The sequence below is a fragment of the Crotalus tigris genome, unplaced genomic scaffold (assembly GCF_016545835.1).
Source record: "Crotalus tigris isolate CLP2741 ecotype Arizona unplaced genomic scaffold, ASM1654583v1 scf7180000021573.356075, whole genome shotgun sequence".
Lineage (NCBI taxonomy): Eukaryota > Metazoa > Chordata > Lepidosauria > Squamata > Viperidae > Crotalus > Crotalus tigris.
In genome coordinates this window covers 260,751-282,500 of record NW_024098572.1, presented here as the reverse complement: position 1 = coordinate 282,500, position 21,750 = coordinate 260,751, and the positions used below count along the sequence as shown (strand labels likewise).

General features: G+C 45.5%; 1 protein-coding gene across 6 annotated transcripts in view; it reads right to left on the bottom strand.

Moving 5' to 3' along the window:
• GDPD5 (glycerophosphodiester phosphodiesterase domain containing 5) overlaps positions 1 to 21,750 on the bottom strand; it is a 130,013-nt gene that overhangs the window by 12,175 nt on the left and 96,088 nt on the right. For 3 of the 6 annotated variants that reach the window (XM_039318827.1, XM_039318826.1, XM_039318829.1), the window contains 7 exons: positions 20,018 to 20,100; positions 16,088 to 16,238; positions 14,043 to 14,261; positions 10,382 to 10,539; positions 6,635 to 6,782; positions 4,501 to 4,583; positions 1,398 to 1,412 (listed from right to left, as the gene is read on the bottom strand). In XM_039318827.1, coding sequence (XP_039174761.1) covers positions 1,398 to 1,412; positions 4,501 to 4,583; positions 6,635 to 6,782; positions 10,382 to 10,539; positions 14,043 to 14,261; positions 16,088 to 16,238; positions 20,018 to 20,100 — 857 coding nt within the window. The remainder of the gene's footprint in view (positions 1 to 1,397; positions 1,413 to 4,500; positions 4,584 to 6,634; positions 6,783 to 10,381; positions 10,540 to 14,042; positions 14,262 to 16,087; positions 16,239 to 20,017; positions 20,101 to 21,750) is intronic. The other 3 variants (XM_039318828.1, XM_039318830.1, XM_039318831.1) reach the window with 2 other exon arrangements.

Below are 21,750 nucleotides of genomic sequence, written 5' to 3'. Positions count from 1 at the left end.
CAGGGACGGTGCAGCCGAACGAGACGTGGTACTCAACCAATCTTGAGATCTAGCCTCTTGGATTTTTTTTTAAATGCAACGCCATTAGCTGAAGCCAGATAGAGTCAAAAGACTTTGTGATGATACAATCAAAGCTCCATCTGGTTTTGTGCCCATCACACTTCCAATGCTCATCAAAATGGTTTTGTCACAATATCACGGCAGCCATCTTGACTTTTTTGACTGTGTCCTACACACATTCCAGTTTGGAGGGCAATCCAGAGAAGCAGGGATGAAAATTTACTCCTTCCTTCTCTCTACAACCTTTAGCTCTGTCTTCTCAGCTGACGCTAACAAAAGGTGCGGTTACAACAGCATTTCCTTTGTCGTCAATATAATATCCATTTATATCAGGGGTCTTCAAACTTGGCCCTTTTATGACTTGTAGACTTCAACTCCCAGAATTCCCCAGTCAGCATGGATGGACTTCACCTAAAATTCCTGTCAGCATGGATGGACTTCAACTCCCACAATTCCTCAGCCAGCGTGCCTGGCTGAGGAATTCTGGGAGTTGAAGTCCACCAGTCATAAAAGGGCCAAGTTTGAAGACCCCTGATTTATAGATACAGTGGTACCTCGGTACTCCTCATTCATTGGTTCTGGGAGGCGCAATGAGTAGCAAAAACGATGAGTAACAAACAAAGTTTTCCCACAAGGAGCAAAGTCACAAGGCAACGGACAGCGACAAGTTCTATCAAACAAACGACGAGTACCGGGACAAAATTTTCACCTCAAAATGCGCTGAGTACCAAATCCGATGAGTTTCAAAGCAATTGAATTACCACTGTATCCAAAAATATCAATTTATGGATAAAACAAAACAAAATAAATCAATTTACACATATTCAAATGCCTGCTCTGTCATTTAGAGCAGTCTCTCTCAATCGTGACAACCTGAAGATGTTGTGGACTTCAACTCCCAGAATTCCCCTGCCAGTACGGCTGGCTAAGGAATTCTGGGAGTTGAAGTCCACAACTTCTTCAAGGTGCCGAGGTTGAGAAAGAGAGCAGGGGTCTTCAAACTTGGCCCTTTTATGACTTGTGGACTTCAACTCCCAGAATTCCTCAGCCAGGCACGGCGTGCCTGGCTGAGGAATTCTGGGAGTTGAAGTCCACAAGTCATAAAAGGGCCAAGTTTGAAGACCCCTGATGTAGAGGCTTGGGGGGTTTTTTTTTAGACGCTCTTTCTCTCCAACTCTTTGGCTTGGAGGATTAAGTAAGATAAATGGATTAAATCAACCTTCCTTGGCTTCCTTCCCTATTCCCCCCAACAAAGCTTGTAGGAAAGTTAAGGGGTGGGGAGGGAAAAACCAAAAGAGAGATGAAGGTGAAATGAGGGAGGAGGTTCCAGCAATTACCTGATCAAGTGATAGCTGTAAAGATGCCGAAATGCAGCAGCGGAAAGGAGAAGAAGAAGAAGAAGAAACAGGGAAGGAGACATGCAGAGATATGTCAGAGCAGTAAGAAAATAACCTGAAAATTCAAACGGCCCCCACCCAATTGGCATTTGAAGAGGCCCTAAAGACCCACCCCCCTCCAGGGCTTTGGAGAGGGTGACTTAAACCCCACTTTTCTTGCTTTTCTTTATTCCCTCTGTCAGGAATAAAGGTGCATAAATGAATATTTTGTGGGGTCCTTGGTGCTCTCTGAGCTTGCTGGTTTTCTTGCAGACGTTTCATGAACCAACTAGGGAATATCATCAGTGCTAGTAGGGAGTGGGGTTTGTAGAGGAGAAGGAGGAGGAAGAGGAGGAGGAGGAGGAGGAGGAGGAGGAGAAGAAGAAGAAGAAGAAGAAGAAGAAGAAGAAGAAGAAGAAGAAGAAGAAGAAGAAGAAGAAGAAGAAGAAGAAGAAGAAGAAGAAGAAGAAGAAGAAGAAGAAGAAAGGAAGAGGAGGAGGAGAAGAAGAACTGGAGAAGGAGGAGGAGGAAGAGAAGAAGAAAGAAGAAGAAGAAAGAGGAGAAGGAGGAGGAGGAGGAGAAGAAGAAGAAGAAAGAGGAAGAGGAGGAGGAGAAGGAGGAAGAGGAAGAAGGAGAAGAAGAAGAAGGAGGAGGAGGAGAAAGAGGAAGAGGAGGAGAAGAAGAACTGGAGGAGAAGGAGGAGGAGGAAAAGGAAGAAGAAGAAAGAGAAGAAGAAGAAGAAGAAGAAAGAGGAAGAGGAGGAGAAGAACTGGAGGAGAAGGAGGAGGAGAAGGAGGAAGAAGAAGAAGGAGGAGGAGAAGAAGAAAGAGGAAGAAGGAGAAGAAGGAGGAGGAGGAGGAGGAGGAGGAGAAAGAGGAAGAAGAAGAAGAAGGAGGAGAAGAAGGAGAAGAAGGAGAAGAAGCTGGTGATAGAGAAGAACTATGGGGTCCTTGGTGCTCTCTGAGCTTGATTGTCTTCTTGCAGACGTTTCATGACCCAACTAGGGAACATCATCAGTGCTAGTAGGGAGTGGAGTTTGTAGAGGAGGAGGAGGACTGGTGATAGAGAAGGAGAAGAAGAACTGTGGGGGTCCTTGTTGCTCTCTTGAGTTTGCTTGTTTTCTTGCAGACGTTTCATGACCCAACTAGGGAACATCACCAGTGCTAGAAGAGAATAGAGTTTGCTCTGTTTATAAACAAGTAGCTCGTTGACAGAGATCAAACCCCACTCTCTTCTAGCACTGGTGATGTTATCTAATTGGGTCATGAAATGTCTGCAAGGAAACCACCAAGCTCAGAGAAGCACCAAATAACCCCACAGGTCTCCTCTGAGCTACAAATATTTTCTGCTAAAGAATAATTTGCTGTGGTCTCCTTGGTTTTCGAAGTTTTTCACCATTTGTAAACCATGGAGAGTTGCTGTCAGTGGCCAGGGCCATATGCACTGAATAAAGAAATACATTTAATTAATTCAAGATCAAGAGGCAATCAAGACCTTCTGTTTTGAAATGTTGACATTCTTTCCCTGGAAGATGAGGACAAAGTTACTTTAACTTTGTTTAAAAACAAAACAAGCAGGAGAATTTCTTCTCTCTTATATCAACCTCTTTTTTTAAAAAAAAAAAAAACAAAACACTGTTTTTCCAACTATGGCAACTTTAAGATGGTGGACTTCAACTTCCAGAATCCTCCAGCCAGCATGGCTGAATTATGGGAGTGGAGGCCCATCTACCTTCAAGTTTTAAAATGCTGGCTGATGTCAAAGTTGCCTTAAAAAGGCATTAAGGATTTTCTCCGAAACTTCAGCAGCTAACTGATATTTTATTTAACCCATATCTGGGCAACGCTAAACCAATGGATTGCTTTTTTTCCCTCCAAGTTGTAAGTTGCTTTCCTAAACTTGCATTTCCTACACTAATGGCTAGAAAAGAAGAGAACTATATAAGTTTAGCGTTCGGGAACTTGGGGGGAAAGGGGGAAAAATGGCGCCTTAAGGCATCCAGACTTTGCAGAAAAGAATTTGTGCTTGGAAGAGAATATTTGCAGCTCAGGGTGAATTGTGGGGTCCTTGGTGCTCTCTGAGCTTGGTTGTTTCATTACCCAACTAGGCAACATCATCATAGCTAGAAGGGTGTGGGGTTTCCTCTCTATTTATATAGGAACCATTTATATAAGGCAGGGGCCTTCAAACTTGGCCCCTTCATGACTTGTGGACTTCAACTCCCAGAATTCCTCAGCCAGCACGGGGGAACTATGGCCCCTTCCTGACTTGTGGACTTCAACTCCCAGAATTCCTCAGCCAGACACACTGGCTGAGGAATTCTGGGAGTTGAAGTCCACACCTCTTAAAATGGCCGAGGTTGAGAAGCACCAGTTTAGCTCTTCTGAGTTAGCATTATTTCCCCCTCACATTATGTCAGGGTCTTCAAACTTGGTCCTTTTAGGATTTGTGGACTTCAACTCCCAGAATTCCTCAGCCAGGCAAGCTGGCTGAGGAATCCTGGAAATTGAAGTGCAGAAGTCCTAAAAGGGCCAAGTTTGAAGACCCCTAATATAAGGGATCATGAAGAACACTCCCAGCAAAGCTGACAGGGTAAGCCACTAGTACAGTGTTTCTCAACCTTGACAATTTTAAGGCATGTGGACTTCAACTCCCAGAATTCCACAGCCAGCATTGCTGGCTGTGGAATTCTGGGAGTTGAAGTCCACATGCTTTAAAATTGTCAAGGTTGAGAAACACTGCACTAGTATATAAAGAGAAAGCAACACTCTCCCTTCTAGCACTGACTCTAATATCTAGTTGGGTGAGGACATGTCCGCAAGAAAACCACAAAGCTCAGAGAGCACCAAGGACCCCACAATTTGTCCTTGTGATCCTCGGCAATTTATTTATCCCTTGCCAAGTGCTAAATCCTTGCGTGGCTGTGAATCGACAAGTGGGATGAAGTTTGGCCTGTTATTTTTATTCTCTGAGGGAAACAGGCTGAGGAAGGATTCAAAGGGGCTCCAGACTCCATGGGAAGACTCTTAACAATATTACAAAGTCATCGGTAGGCGCTACTTACTTCTGGAAGATAAAAATCCCCACAATGATGACAAAGGAAGCGAGGTCAGCTGTTATCCAGATTAGATGGTATTCGTCCCGAGGCTGAAAATTAAGGAAAACAACTTAATAAAGATTAAGGTTTTTTTTAAAAAAAACAAAACATGGGGAATGGGAGCAGAGAAATGGTCAGGTTTAACCATTAATACCCAGGCCTTTTTCATTTAAGATATGTAAACTTCAACTCCCAGAATTCCCTAGCCAGCATATGTGGACTTCAACTCCCAGAATTCCCTAGCCAGCGTATGGGCAAATTCCTAGAATACCCCTGGCAGCCCTACTGGCAGGGGAATTCTGGGAGTTGAAGTCTACACTTCTTAAAGTTGCCAAATTTTAAAGACACTGACACACACCATAAATCTCTGTAAAGACACACTCACAGGCAAGCTAAAACTTTTAAGATTTTTGAATTTTACTAAATTAATTCCTGCTCTTCTAATGTAGAACCTGTCAACAGTTTGGTTATCACACCTGTACAACCAGGTGAGTAGAAGAGTAGAGTAGAGTAGAGTAGAGTAGAGTAGAGTAGAGTAGAGTAGAGTAGAGTAGAGTAATAATAATAATAATAATAATAATAATAATAATAATAATAATAATAATAATAATAATAATGATAAAGTTGGAAGGGACCTTGGAGGTCATCTAGTCCAACCCCCTGCTCAGGCAGGAAACCCTATACCATTTCGGACGAATGCCTGTCCAGTCTCTTCTTAAAAACTTCCAGTGTAGTGTAGAGTAGAGTAGAGTAGAGTAGAGTAGAGTGGTGACCAAAACTGGACGCAGTATTCCAAGTGTGGCCTTACCAAGGCCTTGTAAAGTGGTATTAATACTTCATGTGATCTTGATTCTATCCCTCTGTTAATGCAGCCTAGCACTGTGTTGGCTTTTCTTTGAAGATGTTTCGCTTCTCATCCAGGAAGCTTCTTCAGCTCTGACTGGATGGTGGGGAACGGAAAGATTTATACTCCTGGCAGAAAAACTAGTTATTTGCATTTTTTTAGAGAGTCATTGAGGCACTTGGAGATCCTCAGGGTCACTTGAGTAGGGGTGAAAATGGGTGGGGAGCCTTCTTGGAACTGCTGAAAGGACTGTGCTATAGACTGGAGAGAGAGAGACCACCCATTTGCACCACCCATGTGACCCTGAGGACACAGATAAGCCTCCAAGTGGCCTCAACGGCTCTCTAAGAGAATGCAAATGACCAACGGTCTGCAAGGAGTATAAATCCTTCCATTTCCCCACCATCCAGTCAGAGCCGAAGAAGCTTCTGGGATGAGATGCGAAACATCTTCAAAGAAAAGCAAGGAAGTCCAGTTGCCTCCCCCAAAAAACACCTTTCTGTGTTCAATCACACTTGGCCAATAAAGAATTCAATTCCGTTCAAAATGAAATGTGGACTGGCAGTCAAAAGCCAGCAGGGGGCACTCGGTCCCTCTAAATCAGGAGGAATCTTTTATGACTTGTGGACTTCAACTCCCAGAATTCCTGAGCCACCCATGCTGAGGGAAAAGGGACAGGTTTCCAAGCTGAGCCATGCTGGCTCAGGAATTCTGGGAGTTGAAGTCCAGGAGTCATAAAAGAGCCAACGTTGCCTTGTCCAGTTTAACGAAGAGAAGGACGAAGGGAGACAGGATAGCTGTCTTCCAATCTCTCAGGAGATGCTCCAAAGAAGAGGGAGTCAAGCTATTCTCCAAAGCGCCTGAAGGCAGGAGAAGAAGCAACGGATGGAAACTAATCAAGGAGAGAAGCAACCTGGCACTAAGGAGAAACTTCCTAATGGTGAGAATAATTAACCAGTGGAACAACCTACCTCCAGAAGCGGTGAATGCTCCAACACTGGAAGTTTTTAAGAAGAGACCGGACAGCCATTTGTCTGAAATGGTATAGGGTTTCCTGCCTGAGCAGGGGGTTGGACTAGGTGACCTCCAAAGGTCCCTTCCAACATTATTATTGTTGTTGTTGTTGTCAAGTCAAGGAGAACCTCTAACTGAGCTTCAGAATAAAGATTACCATCTGTGGTATGCAAACTGCCCTTTGACTGATGCGCCTTTGGGAAAACCCCAGTCAAAGAACAGTCACCAACAAAACCCACTTACCATCAGCCAGAGGGGGGAAGGCAACCGGCGGAGAACATGTGAATTGTCCGAGGTGACCGACTCAACCCCCATGCACCAGAGGATGGAATACAGCCAGGGCTCGTTGACGATGTACAGATTGATGCTCAGGTTTGCACTGGCATATTCCCTATAAGGGTGGAGGGGAGAAATTAAGAGAGGGAGGATCAGTTTTAAGGAGGTGACCCCCAACCCTTTATCGAAAAGACATAGATACGAAAATGAAAGAAGAAATGCAAAATAAAGTACAGGGGAAGAAAAAAAAAAACCAAAGAGAAAAAAAGTCCAGCATTGATCCACTTGTGGCAACAAGGAAGGCAAAAATGACATTTTAGTGGGAGCATTTTATTATGTTGCCGGTTGCATGGAAGGCTTAGGACAGGGGTCCCCAACCTCTGATCCATGGACTGGTACCGCGCATGCCAGCAACCGGTCCGCATAAACAAGCAAAGCCCCATCCGCGGGATGCAGGAACCACACAAAACCACACACGCTCCGGTTCATGGAAAAAACCTCTCTCCACGGAACCGGTCCCCGCTGCAAAAAAGGTTGGGGTCCACTGGCCTAGGACACTGGCCCACCCCCCAACCTTTTGAGCGTCAGAGACCGATTCCATGGAGGGCGTTTTTTCCACGGATGGGAGGGGTCTGGTTTTGCATGCTTCTTGGATCCCGCCTGTGCACGGATGGGACTTTGCTTGTTTGCGTGGCCCGGTTCCTGGCGGATTGTGGACTGCTGCTGGTCCACCAACCAGGGGGTTGGGGGATCCCTGGCTTAGGGAAATGTGTGCAATATTCAGCATTTCATACTTTGACGTCCCATTTTTGGCGTTTTATATGTCAGAGGTCCCCAACCCCCGCTCCGTGGACCAGTACTGGGCCACAGCATGCCAGCAACCGGTCCGCAACAACCAAGCAAAGTCCCATCCTTGGGATGCAGGCAGCGCACAAAACCACGCACCCTCCGGTCCACGGGAAAACCAGGGAACCGGTCCCTGGTGCCCCAAAGGTTGGGGACCTGAGCTATCAATTCTATAAAATGCCTAATTTTGTACACTAAGGGTGTCACGGTTCCGACTAATGAAACACTTCAAAGAACTTGCAGGCATTGTTTATCCTCAAAAGTCTTTAATCGTGAAGCGAAGTGTCGGCACAGCATGGTAGATGCCAAGATCTGAATTCCCCTCCCCTGAGCACATAATATTCCAGCGTATTTCTCTCCTCTGATTTGCAGTCATAAATCACGTTCTCCAATTAGCTTGAAGGGCAAAGTTTCCTTTCTGTTCTTTTTTTTTCTCTCTCTCTCTCTCCAAGTAATTGTCTTTAATAAATTGAAACACCAAACATCCGATATTCAAAATACATTCAATTCAGAGAGAAACATAGGACACTGTATTTGAAAATCAACTATGAATTTAAAGCTGTGTTTTAAAAAGCTGAAGATGGATATAATATTTTGTAATCATTTTATACCTATTGTTTTTATAACTTTTTGGTACTATTCTTAATGGAGGAAATTCTGTATTCATGACAAATTTTAAAAGTTTTGAGGCACAATTCTAACAAATTACTATGAATAGAGTATCTGCAGGAAGCTGTCTAGTTATATACATGACAATTTCATTACCTTTTTATTGGGATGCAATTTATCCTGTGGGCCACTCATATTTTGTAATTGAACATGTAAGAAGTAAAAAGTAATTTTTTAAAAAAATTATTGGGTTTTATAAGGCTCAGAAAGGGATGGGATCAATAGGGGTATAAGAAAGGGTAAACGCAAGGGAATTGGTGGTGGGTACAACAAAAAAATCCACGCTTAACAAGCAAGTTACCGTCCGGATATTAAAATCAAATAAACATCACTTATATAGTACTAAACAAGTATAATAAACTGGGTTAACAACAACCCTAAGAATAAAAGATATAAATAATATTCATCTTACTAAATAACCATAATTAATACAATATTAATAAGTTATAATCACTAATGCTTGGAATCACATTCAACCAAATTAGTTTCAAAATATTTTCTCATTCTATCGTATTGCTAACCATTGATAAAAATTTTTTTCCATGTTTTAAAGTAGATCAGAGTCTTCTTTCTCTTTGATCTCTAAAGTTAATCTAGCCATTTCTGCACGTTCTAAAATTTTAGTAATTATAGTCTGATCAGACGGTAAATCTTCACTTTTCCCAAAATTGGGCCAATACTATTCTCGCCACCGTCAATACATGTTGTATTAAATATTCATTTTCTTTTCCATAATTAGTCCCCGATAATCCTAACAAAAACAATTCGGGCTTAAAGTCTATTTGTATTTTAGTCATTTTTTTCCAGCCATCGATGGATCCTAAAATTTCTTTGCCTTAGGGCGTGTCCACCAGGGCCTGGTAGTAGGTACCTGGTTTTTTGTTTACATTTCCAGCAAATGTTCGATACGTTTTTAAACATTTTCGCTAATCTAACTGGTGTCATATGCCATCTATAAAACACTTTATATAAGTTTTCTTTATATCAGGCTGCTTTAGTTAAGTTTAGTATTTCTATCCCAAAGTTTTTGCCGATCTTCTGTAGCCTGCGGTTTCTTATCTTAACTAATCCCCACACAAATTCTTTTTCCTCCCCCCCCCAGCATCATCTAATTCAGGGCTTTTCAACCTTTTCACCCACTGTACCACTTTTAAGATATGGCAATATCCGAGTACCACCAGTCGCCTAGTAAGGTGTCAAAAACTTGATGACACCCCCCCAAAAAAGGAAAACACTGATGAAATACAGGTAGTTCTTGACTTACAACAGTTTGCTTAGTGACTGGTCGAAGTTACAATGGCACTGAAAAAAGTGCCCCCCAAGCCACAGACAAGCAAGACACCTGCCTGCCTGCCCGGTGGTGCTCTTCCTCCTGTCCAAGGTTTTCATTGTTGTGAGCATTTCTGTTGAGGATTGGTAGCAGGGGTGCGATGGGGGGGGTGTTTGGTTTTTATCCATTCCCCCCGTCTGCTGGGTGGTTGCAGCAGGTTTTGGTCCCTTCACATGACCCTGGGACACTGTGACCGTCATAAATATGAATCAGTGGCCAAGCATCTGAATGTAAATCACAAGACTCTGGAGAGGCTGCAACATTCCAGCTGATCGGCGCTTCTTCTGGGCTCAGCAGAAGCGCCAGGATCAATGTTGCTTTCCAGCTGATCGAGGCTTCTTCAGGGCTCAGCATAAGCGCCAGGATCAGTGCCGAGCTCCAGCTGGATCCTGGCGCTGATCCTGGCGCTTCCGCTGAGCCCTGACAGCCCTGCAGCTCCAGCCGTCTCTCGCTCAGGCCTGTGCGGTGTTGCCACCGGTTCAGCTCATTCCCCTCCCCTGCTACCCCTTTTCTAGGATGGTCGCGTACCCCCTGCCAGGTGCCAATGGACCACAGGTGGTACCCGTACCCCTGGTTGAAAAGCCCTGATCTAATTTAACTCTTAAAAATACCACACAGCTTCTACAGAGAGTGGCCACCTCTTCATATTTTGTCAAAGCAAGAACATCCAGTGTTAGCAGCGCTGACAGAGGGGAACATTAAAAAAACCAGAGGGAGAGGGAACATCTTCAGAAGCGCAAGCACCAAGAGCGAGCAACCGGGGCCGTAAGTGAGAAGAAGGGGTACCCTTCGGAAAGATGGCGTTGCCCATCAGGCACTGCCTCTGAAAAACAGGCCAAAGGATCGGATCAGCGAGCTGCGAAGCGAACCTGATATCCTGGCTGGTGACCTTGGTGTATCTCAGGTTGAGCATCTGGAAACCTTGGTCTCTCAACCGCTGGGCATCTGTCTTCTGCCCACAGGTCTGTTGGAATCCGGGGGCGGCTTCTCGAACCAGCTGCCTGTCCAGACTGGGCAACCACATCACCTGGAAGAGCAGCAGGGAGAAAGGAGGAGTTGACAACCTCAAAGGGGGCCATTCTCAGAAGTAACAGGAGATGCTTTGGAGCAATCGGAGTTACAATAGCTCACCAGAGTCCGAAGTAACTCCAAACACGTGCCGATGCCTTAGCTCAGTGGTTCTCAACCTTTTTAATGCCGCGACCCCCAACCGGTCATAAGTCGAGCACTATTCAACCAGTCGTAAGTCGAGGACTACTCAACTGGTGCAGCACCGTTTGCAGAAGGGGACTTTTGGCGGGCTCAGCAGGGCAGAGACAGCCTGGACAATTCCTATTAGCTTTGGAAAGCCAATAGAATTAGACTCTATTCAAGAGAGTCTCTTCTATTGGCTTTCAAAAGCCAATAGAATAAAAGGGAGTAGCACAGCTAAGGAAAAGGGGGGGGGGGAAATGGCGGGCTGCATTGTTTGGCGACCCCCGTGAAATGGCCGTTCAACCCCAAATGGGGTCCCGACCCACAGGTTGAGAACCACTGCCTTAGATAGAAGCGTGAAAATGTAGGTGGGTACACTTAACCCACATGAGCCAGACAAACCAAGTGAGTGCAGGTAATCCTTGACTTACAACCCATCGTTTAGCGCAGCGGTTCTCAACCCTGTGGGTTGGGACCCCATTTGGGGTCGAACGACCATTTCACGGGGGTCGCCAAACAACGCAGTCCGCCATTTTTTTCCCCCTTTTCCTTAGCTGTGCTACTCCCTTTTATTCCATTGGCTTTTGAAAGCCAATAGAATAGACTCTCTTGAATAGAGTATAATTCTATTGGCTTTCAAAAGCCAATAGGAATTGTCCAGGCTGTCTCTGCCCTGCTGAGCCCGCCAAAAGTCCCATTCTGCAAACGGTGCTGCAAGTTGTCTGCAGCGAAGGCGAGCTGTCTGGAAGCTTCCACCTCTCCCTGCTGAGCAACTACCAAAAATGTAAGGAAAAGAGGGCCAGGGGTGGGAGGTGGGAGGCCGGCGGGCGCAGGGAGAGTTGCTGGCGCACGTGGGACCCGGCGGGTGCCTTACCTCCCTTGGGCTGGGCCAGCGGGTGGCCCAGCCGGTGTTCGGCCTGCGCCGTCTCTGCCACTTGCCAGCTACGCCTCGGCTGGCGCAGGGGGCGGCACCACGCATGCGCGGCGCTCCCGGGCAGGGAAAGTCGTCGACTTACGACCGGTTGGGTAGTCCTTGACTTGCGACCGGTTTGCTAGTCCTTGACTTACGACCGGTTGGGGGGTCGCAGCATTAAAAAGGTTGAGAACCCCTGGTTTAGCGACTCTCCAAAGTTACAAGGGCGCTGGGGAAAAAAGTGGCTTATGACTGTTTTCCACCCTTAGGCCCTTTGCAGCATCCCCAGGGTCAGGTGATCAAAATGTAAGATGCTTGGCAACTGGCAGGTACTTATGACGGTGGCATCGTTAACTGATCACCTTCTGCCACCTTCCTTTCAAGCAAAGGCAATGGGGAAGCCGGATTCACTTAACAACCGTGTGTGACCAACTTAACAACTGTGGCAAGCAAGATTCTAAACGGGGCCAAAACTCACTTCACAGTTGTCACGCTTAGCAATGGCAATTTTGGGGTCAGTTGTGGTTGTTAAGTCGAGGGCTACCTGTATTTATTCCGGTCATTAAATGAATCGAGAGCAAAGCGAAACGCTTTTGGAGGGCCGGTTCTTCCCAGGATTGTCCTACAACTCTCGTCGTTCTTGTGGGTCTGTTGTAGCCGAGTTGCTCGCTATAAACCCCATTCCGCTTTACATTTTTGGTGTAATTTTTGCTGGCACTGAGGCAGGAGCCCCAAAGTCTGTCCGGCAGCTACTCGGCAGAGCCGTGGTGGCGCAGTGGTTAGAATGCAGTATTGCAGGCAAACTCTGCTCACTGCCAGTTCAATCCTGACTAGCTCAGCCTTCCGAGGCCTGTAAAATGAAAACCCAGATTGTTGAGGGCAAATATGCTGACTCGATAAACCGCTTAGAAAGGGCGGTGAAGTGGTGTATAAATCTGAGCGCTACAGTTATTGCTAACTCTGCCCACAGTCTGGAGTTCGATCCTGACCGGCTCAAGGTGGACTCAGCCTTCTAGCTTTCCGAGGACAGTAAAAAGAGGACCCAGTTTGTTGGGGGCAATATACTGACTCTCTAAAGGGCTTAGAGAAGACTGTGAAGTGGTATATAAGTTTAAGTGCTATTCCTAAGTAGGTAGGTAGTTAGGTAGGAAGGAAGGAGGGAGGGAGGGAGGGAGGGAAGGAAGGAAGAAAGGAGGGAGGGAGGGAAGGAAGGAAGGAAGGAAGGAAGGAAGGAAGGAAAGGATGGAGGGAAGGAAGGGGAAGGGAGGGAGGAAGGAATAAGGAGGGAGGGAGGGAGGAAAGGAAGGAAGGGAAGGAGGAAAGGAGGGAGAGAATGAAGGAAGGAGGGAGGGAAGGAAGGAGGAAGGGAGGGAAGGAAGGAAGAAAGGAGGGAGGGAAGGAAGGAAGGAGGGAAGGAAGGAAGGAAAGGATGGAGGGAAGGAAGGGAAAGAGGGAGGGAAGGAAGGAATAAAGGAGGGAGGGAGGGAGGAAAGGAAGGAAGGATGGAGGGAGGAAAGGAGGGAGGGAATGAAGGAAGGAGGGAGGGAAGGAGGGAGGAAAGGAAGGAAGGAGGAAGGAAAGGAGAGAGGGAGGAAAGGAAGGAAGAAGGGAAGGAAGGAAAGGATGGAGGGAAGGAAGGGAAAGAGGGAGGGAGGGAAGGAAGGAATAAGGGAGGGAGGGAGGGAGGAAAGGAAGGAAGGATGGAGGGAGGAAAGGAGGGAGGGAAGGAAGGATGGAGGGAAGGAAGGAGAGGAGGAAGGAAGGAAGGAAGGAAGGAAGGAAGGAAGGAAGGAAGGAAGGAAGGAAAGGAGGGAGGGAGGAAAGGAAGGAAGGGAAGGGAAGGGAAAGGAAGGAAGGAAGGAAGGAAGGGAAGGAAGGAAGGAATAAGGGAGGGAGGGAGGGAGGAAAGGAAGGAAGGAGGGAAGGAAGGAAAGGATGGAGGGAAGGAAGGGAAAGAGGGAGGGAAGGAAGGAAGGAATAAGGAAAGGAGGGAGGGAGGAAAGGAAGGAAGGAGGGAAGGAAGGAAAGGATGGAGGGAAGGAAGGGAAAGAGGGAGGGAAGGAAGGAATAAGGGAGGGAGGGAGGGAGGAAAGGAAGGAAGGGAAGGAGGGAAGAAAGGAGGGAGGGAAGGAAGGAAGGAAGGAAGGAAGGAAGGAAGGAAGGAAGGAAGGAAGGAAGGAAGGAAGGAAGGAGACATAGTGACACAATGATTAGAATGCAGCATTGCAGGCAAACTCTGCCCACAGTATGCAGTTCGATCCTGACCGGCTCACAGTTGACTCAGCCTTCTGTCCTTCCGAGGTCGCTAAAATGAGGACCCAGAGATGCTGACGCTATAAACCGCTTAGAGAGGGCGGTGAAGTGGTCCGTAAGTCTAAGTGCTACTGCTTGGGTGCTACCCACAAAAGTCCCGTGCAACTCACAGCCTGCTGAGGGATGCCCGAGGCAAGGATGGCTTCCAGGGTGACGTTGACCGAAGTGCGGAAGTAAGGGTGGTCTTCGGGCAGGCTTCGAAGGTTCAAGAGGACGGTGGCGTTGCCCTTGACCATCTCTAGCATCTCGGTCAGTCTGCAGACCGACTGATTGGCGGCTTTGACGAAGTCAGACGGGGAAAGGGAGCTGACTGTCCAGAAGGGGTCATTCTGTGGAAAGAACGGCGAACGTCGCACTTTCAAGGCGGCAGGTAGGATTTGACAAAATCAGCTGGACAAACGTCATCCAGATCATGGTTGCCCCAAAGGTGATTTTTTTTTTTTTCCAAAAGGCAACTGGGCCTGGAAACGGACTGGTCATGCGGGAAGGGATGGGCTGCGGGCAAACGTTTGTGTATCTTTTAATAATAATAATAATAAAGTTGGAAGGGGCCTTGGAGGTCATCTAGTCCAACCCCCTGCTCAGGCAGGAAACCCTGTACCATTTCAGACAAATGGCTGTCCAGTTTTTTCTTAAAAATTTCCAGTGTTAGAGCATTGACCGCTTCTGGAGGCAGGTGGTTCCACTGGTTAATTGTTCTCACTGTCAGGAAGTTTCTCCTTAGTTCTAGGTTGCTTCTCTCCTTGATGAGTTTCCATCTGTTGCTTCTTGTCCTGCCTTTAGTTGCTTTGGAGAATAGCTTGACTCCCTCTTCTTTGGGGCAACCCCTGAGATACTAGAACGCTGCTATCATGTCCCCCCTCGGCCTTCTCTTCATTAAACTAGACTTTCTTGTTTCTTTTCCTTGGAAAGTGTTTCCCTGCTCATCCAAGAAGCTTCTTCAGTTCTTCAGTATTTTTTCAAAGGGGAAAAAAAAACAACCCAAGGAAGTCCAGTTGCCTTTTGTAAAAAACAAAAAACAAAAACAAAACAAAAAAAAAAACCTTTGGGACAGCCAAGTAATTAGCAAACTCCAAAGTTGAATTATACATTGGGTAAAGAAAAGAAAAAACATGTTTCCTGTTATCTGCCCTCGTTTTTTCCAACATTCAATTTCATGATTTGACGTCTGGTTCTAGAATTTGGGAAACCAAAAAAAAAAAAAAAAAAAAAAAAAAAAAAAAAAAAAAAAAAAAAAACAGCTTCCCCCTGTCCATTTTTATGAAAAACCATGCATAATTCTGAAGATCTCCATTAGATCCCTGCAAATTTGCCATCCTGCTTGAATTAAAGGGAGGGGGGAAGCCCAAATATTGCAATTTTTATTCATAGGGAAGCTGTTGCAGCCCCTGAACTAGTAACAGTATAACAGAGTTTGGAGGGACCGTGGAGGTCATCTAGTCCAACCCCTGCTCATGCAGGAGACTTATATTATTTCTGACAAATGCCTGTGCAGTCTCTTCTTAAAAATCGCCAGTGATGGAGCACCCACAACTTCTGGAAGCAAGGAGTTCCACTGGTTAGTTGTTCTAACTGTCAGGAAATTTCTTCTTATTTCTAGGTTGATTCTCACCTGGATTCATTTCTGTCTATTTCTTCTTGTCCTGCCTTCAGGTGCTTTGGAGAATAGGTTGAATCCTTCTTCTTCGTGGCAGCCCCTCAAATATTGGAAGATTGCTATCATGTCACCACTAGTCCTTAATTTAACGAGACCTACTCAATTCCAGCAACCATTCTTTGTATGTTTTAGCCTCCAGTCCCCTAATCCTCTTTGCTGCTCTTCTCTGCACTCTTTCCAAAATCTCAGCATCTGATTTTGTATTGGGGTAACCAAAACTGGATGCAGTATTCCTAGTGTGCTCTTAGTAAGGCTTTACAAAGCGGTACTATTACTTCCCGTGATCTTGATTCTATCCCTCTGTTAATGCAACCTAGCACGGTAGTGTATTAGCTTTTTTGGCTGCTGCAGCACACTGTTGGCTGTTTTGTTTTGGCTGTTTGCCGCCCACGCACCCCATCTCAGTTGTGGTCCTACAAACCTTCTCTAGCTTCACTACATCCCTTCTGAGGGGGTGTCAACCACCGCTGGACATAATATTACTACTTACTTACACACCTTGAGGAACCATTTGCCTGCATTTAGCCTTTCCAGATCTGTCCAGTTGAAGGTGGAGGAATGATCGTAAGCTAGTTCTGGGAATACTTCCTCGACGTTGGTCGTTCTTCGCAAAGTCTGATCATGCATAAGAAAAGGCACTCCGTCGTAACTGTGAACAGAAGAACACAAGAATATAATAATAATTATCCCGCTGGGTCAGATATACAGAATAGAGCTGGAAGGGACCTTGGAGGTCTTCTAATCCAGCCCCCTGCTCAAGCGAGAAAACCTGTATCATCTCAGACAAGTGACTGTCTAGCCCAGGGGTAGGCAACCTCGGCTCTTTTATGACTCGTGGACTTCAATTCCCAGAATTCCTGAGCCAGCCATGTTGAGGGGAAAGGGAGAGGTTTCCAAGCTGAGCCATGCTGAGGAATTCTGGGAGTTGCAGTCCACGAGTCATGAAGGGGCCAAAGTTTCCCCCATGCTGACTGAGGAATTCTGGGAGTTGGTCCACAAATCATGAAGGAGCCATAGTTTCCCCATGTTGGCTCAGGAATTCTGGGAGTTGAAGTCCACGAGTCATGAAGGGGCCATAGTTCCCCCATGCTGGCTCAGGAATTCTGGGAGTTGAAATCCACGAGTCGTGAAGGGGACCATAGTTCCCCCATGCTGGCTCAGGAATTTTGGGAATTGAAGTCCACAAGTCGTGAAGGGGCAATGGTTCCCCCATGCTGGCTCAGGAATTCTGGGAATTGAAGTCCACAAGTCATGAAGGGACCATGGTTTCCAAGCTGAGCCATGCTGGCTGAGGAATTCTGGGAGTTGAAGTCCACAAGTCATGAAGGGGCCATAGTTCCCCCATGCTGGCTGAGGAATTCTGGGAGTTGAAGTCCACGAGTCATGAAGGGGCCATAGTTCCCCCATGCTGGCTGAGGAATTCTGGGAGTTGAAGTCCACGAGTCATGAAGGGGCCAAGGTTGCCTACCCCAGGCCTAGTCTCTTCTTAAAAATCTCCCGTGATGAAGCGCCCACGATTTCTGGAGGCCAGCTATTCCACTGGTTAATTGTCCTCACTGTCAGGAAGTTTCTCCTTAATTCCAGGTTGCTTCTCTCCTTGATTAGTTTCCAACCGTTGCTTCTTGTCCTGCCTTCAGGAGCTTTGGAGAATAGCTTGACTCCCTCTTCTTTGGGGCAGCCCCTGAGATACTGAAACGCTGCTATCATGTCTCCCCCCGTTTCTTCTTTTCTTTAGACTAGCCAAACCCAAGTCCTTCTCTTCATTAAGCGAGGACCGGCATACCCTCATTAAACTAGACATAGTAGAAGAATCCTTTCCTTTAACCAAGTGGAGCCGGGGGTCTTTGATCAAATTGCAGCAGGTCCGACACAGCACGGCATATTATCGTAGCCACGCTTGCGACCCCTTTCCAATAATGTGCCCGTTTGTAGCCTTCTTTTTTAATCACTGCAAAATTCAGATTTGGGTAAGTATAAAAAGATGGCGGACTGGGTATTTCTTTTGTTGTTGTTTTATTTAGTTTGGTCACAAGATTTAATAATCAGAGGGACTACCATTAGATGGCGGAATAGTGCCATTTTTTTTTTAAAAAAAATCTGTTTTTCTTAGCTTAGTCCAGGGCTTTTCAACCTTTTCACCCATTGTACCACTTTTAAGATACGGCAACATCCGAGGACCACCAGTCGCCTAGCAAAGTGTCAAAAACTTGGTGATTCCCCCCCCCCCCAAAAAGGAAAAAAGTGATAAAGTACAGGTAGTCCTCGACTTACAACAGTGGCTGTTTGAAGTTACAATGGCCCTGAAAAAAGTGCCCCCCAAGCCACAGCCGAGCAAGACACCTGCCTGCCCGCCTGGCCGCGCTCTTCCTCCTGTCCGAGGTTTTCATTGTTGTGAGCACTTCTGTTGGGGATTGGCAGCAAGGGTGGGGTGGGGGGGTGTTTGGTTTTTATCCCCCTCCCCCGTCTGCTGGATGGTTGCAGCAGGTTTTGGTCACTTCATATGACCCTGGGACACTGTGACCGTCATAAATATGAATCGGTTGCCAAGCATCTGAATGTAAATCACAAGACCCTGGAGAGGCTGCAACATTCCAGCTGATCGACGCTTCTTCTGGGCTCAGCAGAAGCACCAGGATCAGCGCCGAGCGCTGATCCTGGTGCTTCCACTGAGCCCTGACAGCCCCGGAGAAGCGCTGATCAGCTGGAAAGCAGCACTGATCCTGGCGCTCCCGCTGAGCCCTGACAGCCCTGCAGCTCCAGCCGTCTCTCGCTCAGGCTTGTGCAGTGCTGCCACCGGTTTAGCTCATTCCCCTCCCCTGCTACCCCTTTTCTAGGATGGTCGCGTACCACCTGCCAGGTGCCAATGTACCACAGGTGGTACCCGTACCCCTGGTTGAAAAGCCCTGGCTTAGTCAGTGGATTTTGTTGGTCAAGTTTTCTTTGCTTTTTTAAATTTCAAAATAATCATGTTAATAATAGATTGACTAGGTGAGAAAGGAGCAACAACTGCAGTGTTTTCTTAATGACCACAGAGTCCACTTAACCACTGTGACCAAAAAAAAAAAAAAAAGTGGTAAAATCAGGTCAGTCACACAGACTGACAGACTCTGTTATAGTAGGCAGGTGCAAAAAGATCTGGGGTGGATAATATCTCAAAATATCTTTTTTTCAACAAGCAGATGGTTTTTATGATGACGTTAGTCTGGAAGTGTTTTTCTGGTTCTGCACTGTAGGAAAAAAAGTTTCAAATAACTCTTAGGGCTTCCCCTTGTGATGAATTCACCAATAAATGATTGCTAGAGGTTGAGGGTCTTCCAATTTCCAAAATTCGCTCTCTTAACCCCTTACTTTATTGACTGTAAATACAAGATCACGTGACGTGTTAATACCACATTACAATGCCTGGGTAAGGCCACACTTGGAATACTGCATCCAATTTTGGTCACCATGATGTAAAAAAGTTGTTGAGATTCTAGAAAGAGTACAGAGAAAAGCAACAAAGAGGATTAGGGGACTGGAGGCTAAAACATATAAGGAACGGTTGGTGGAATTGGGTATGTCTAGTTTAATGAAGAGAAGGACGAGGGGGGACAGGATAGCAGTCTTCCAATATCTCAGGGGCTGCCCCAAAGAAGAGGGAGTCAAGCCGTTCTCCAAAGTGCCTGAAGGCAGGAGAAGAAGCAACGGATGGAAATGAATCAAGGAGAGGAGCAACCTGGAACTAAGGAGAAACTTCCTGACAGTGAGAACAATTAACCAGTGGAACAACCTGCCTCCAGAAGCGGTGAATGCTCCAATGCTGGAAATTTTTAAGAAGAAACTGGACAGCCATTTGTCCGAAATGGTATAGGGTTAACTGCCTGAGCAGGGGGTTGGGCTTGATGACCTCCAAGGTCCCTTCCAACAACTACTACTACTACTACTACTACTACTACTACTACTACTTATTATTATTATTATTACTATTATTATTACTATTATTATTATTATTATTGATCATCGCACAGTCAGCCAGATGTTCAGACTGGATTTTGCATTTTGTCTACCTATCGAGTCCTTACCCAGGACCTGGGATAGGCAGATGTGGATGTTTGATGGTATTACAGATATCGTTGTTGTTGTTGTTATTATTATTACTATTATTATTATTATCTGATAAGATCCACTGTGAATCTCTGCTCTTGGGAGCTGAATGGCTGCACAGAACTAGAAATGTAAACCAGGGCAGGGAATTTGGAGACCAAAAACAGGCAAAGCATCTTCTTAAACCAAGGTCTCCAACCTTGGCAACTTTAAGTCTTGTGGACTTCAAGTCCCAGAATTCTGGGAGTTGAAGTCCACACATCTTAAAGTTGCAAAATTTGGGGACACCCCCCACACACACACAGACCACACCTGTTAACCTTGCGAACAAGCAGAAAGACTTGCCTTATCACCACGTCTGCCTGCACACCGTAGACCTTTTCTTCCATTGCTTTCTGGAAGGACATCAGTGTATTTTCAGGTGCTAACTAGAGAAAAAAACAGAGAAAATAAATTATATTTACTTTAAATCTGGTTGCAATGTGTGTGTGTGTATGAGTTTACACATACATACACACACACAAGAACGGATACCTACCTACCTACCATAGTAAGAAAAAAATAATTAGGATTTTTTTTTCACTGCCAACGTGAAAAAAATAAAATAAAAGGTATCTCCTAAATTTGGAACGATTACCGTAAATTAAACGCAGGCTGAGCATCGCACTCATTTTCCTTTGCCCTAAGCAGCAAAAATGCCTTTAAAAAAAAAAAAATCCATTAAAAGAAAAATTCGGCTTATCTGAAAGGCCATTCACAAGAGAGATATAACTCTGTGTGGAAAAGATGGGTAAATTTTGTTCAGAATAAATATGGGATTAGAAAGCATTATTTAGCTTTTGAATAACTTATAGTGTAAAGTTGTTATGGTCAGATTCGCTGATTTTATTGTATTGGAGTTAAAGTGTTTTCTTAATTTTTTAGGATTTATGTATAGTTGATTGACGTTTATTTAATTTTTATGTTTGTTTTTTTTCCTGTTTTTTTTTTAGCTCTGTATTCAGCTCTGGGAAGGGGGGGGAGGGTTAAGGGGGGGAGGGAGGGAGGGAGGGGGGGGAGGGATTTTATTGTAAAAAGTTTATAAAAATTTCAATTAAAAAAAAATCCATTAAAAGGAATTTGGATGAAATGAATGGAGAAAAAAGTCCGGAGGGCCCTTTGAAGCCTGCAGTGTGCCATGTCTGATTTAAGTCAGCCCCGTTAAAAGTTCACTGCAAAGGGACAAGATTAGCATCATTTAATTCAGTGTTTCCCAAACTTGACAATTTTAAGGCATGTGGACTTCAACTCCCAGAATTCCACAGCCAGCGTTGCTGGCTGTGGAATTCTGGGAGTTGAAGTCCTCATGCCTTAAAATTGTCAAGTTTGGGAAACACTGATTTAATTCAGTGGTTCTGCAAACGGTGCTGCACCAGTTGAGTAGTCCTTGACTTACGACCGGTTGAGTAGTCCTCAACTTACGACCGGTTGGAGGTCGCGGCATTAAAAAGGTTGAGAACCACTGATTTAATTGGAAACCCCAACAGAAGGAGCTGAGTTGTAAATCGGGGAGACGGAGGGAGGCTGGTTACTGGGCCTCTGATCAGCTCCTAGTCCCTTTTAATTTCTCAAAGTGTCCATTGTGCCATTACACTTAGTCCTCAACTTACAACAGTTCATTTAGTGACCATTTGAAGTTACAACGGCACTGAAAAAAGTGACTTAACGATGGTTTTCCACTTATCTATCTGTTTATCTGTCTGTCTGCTTATCGTCTCTAACTATCCCCTTTGGGTCAGCACACACTCCAACCAATCAATTGTGTGTGTGTGTGTGTGTGTGTGTGTGTGTGTGTGTGTGTGTGTGTTCTGGTTGACTGCCAGAACTTGCACAACCTCACTGCTCCAGTTCCTCAATTTCAATATCTTAACCAGCTTGCATGTCATTGCCTTATTCTACGGCGCCCAAACGAGTCGGAATGTTTTGCCTTTTCGTTTCTCCTTTACACTCTTTCCTCTTCCCCTTTTTAGCCATTATTTTCCATTTTTCTTTGTATTTTATATTTTGATAAAGTAACATGAACGTATTAATTTATTATC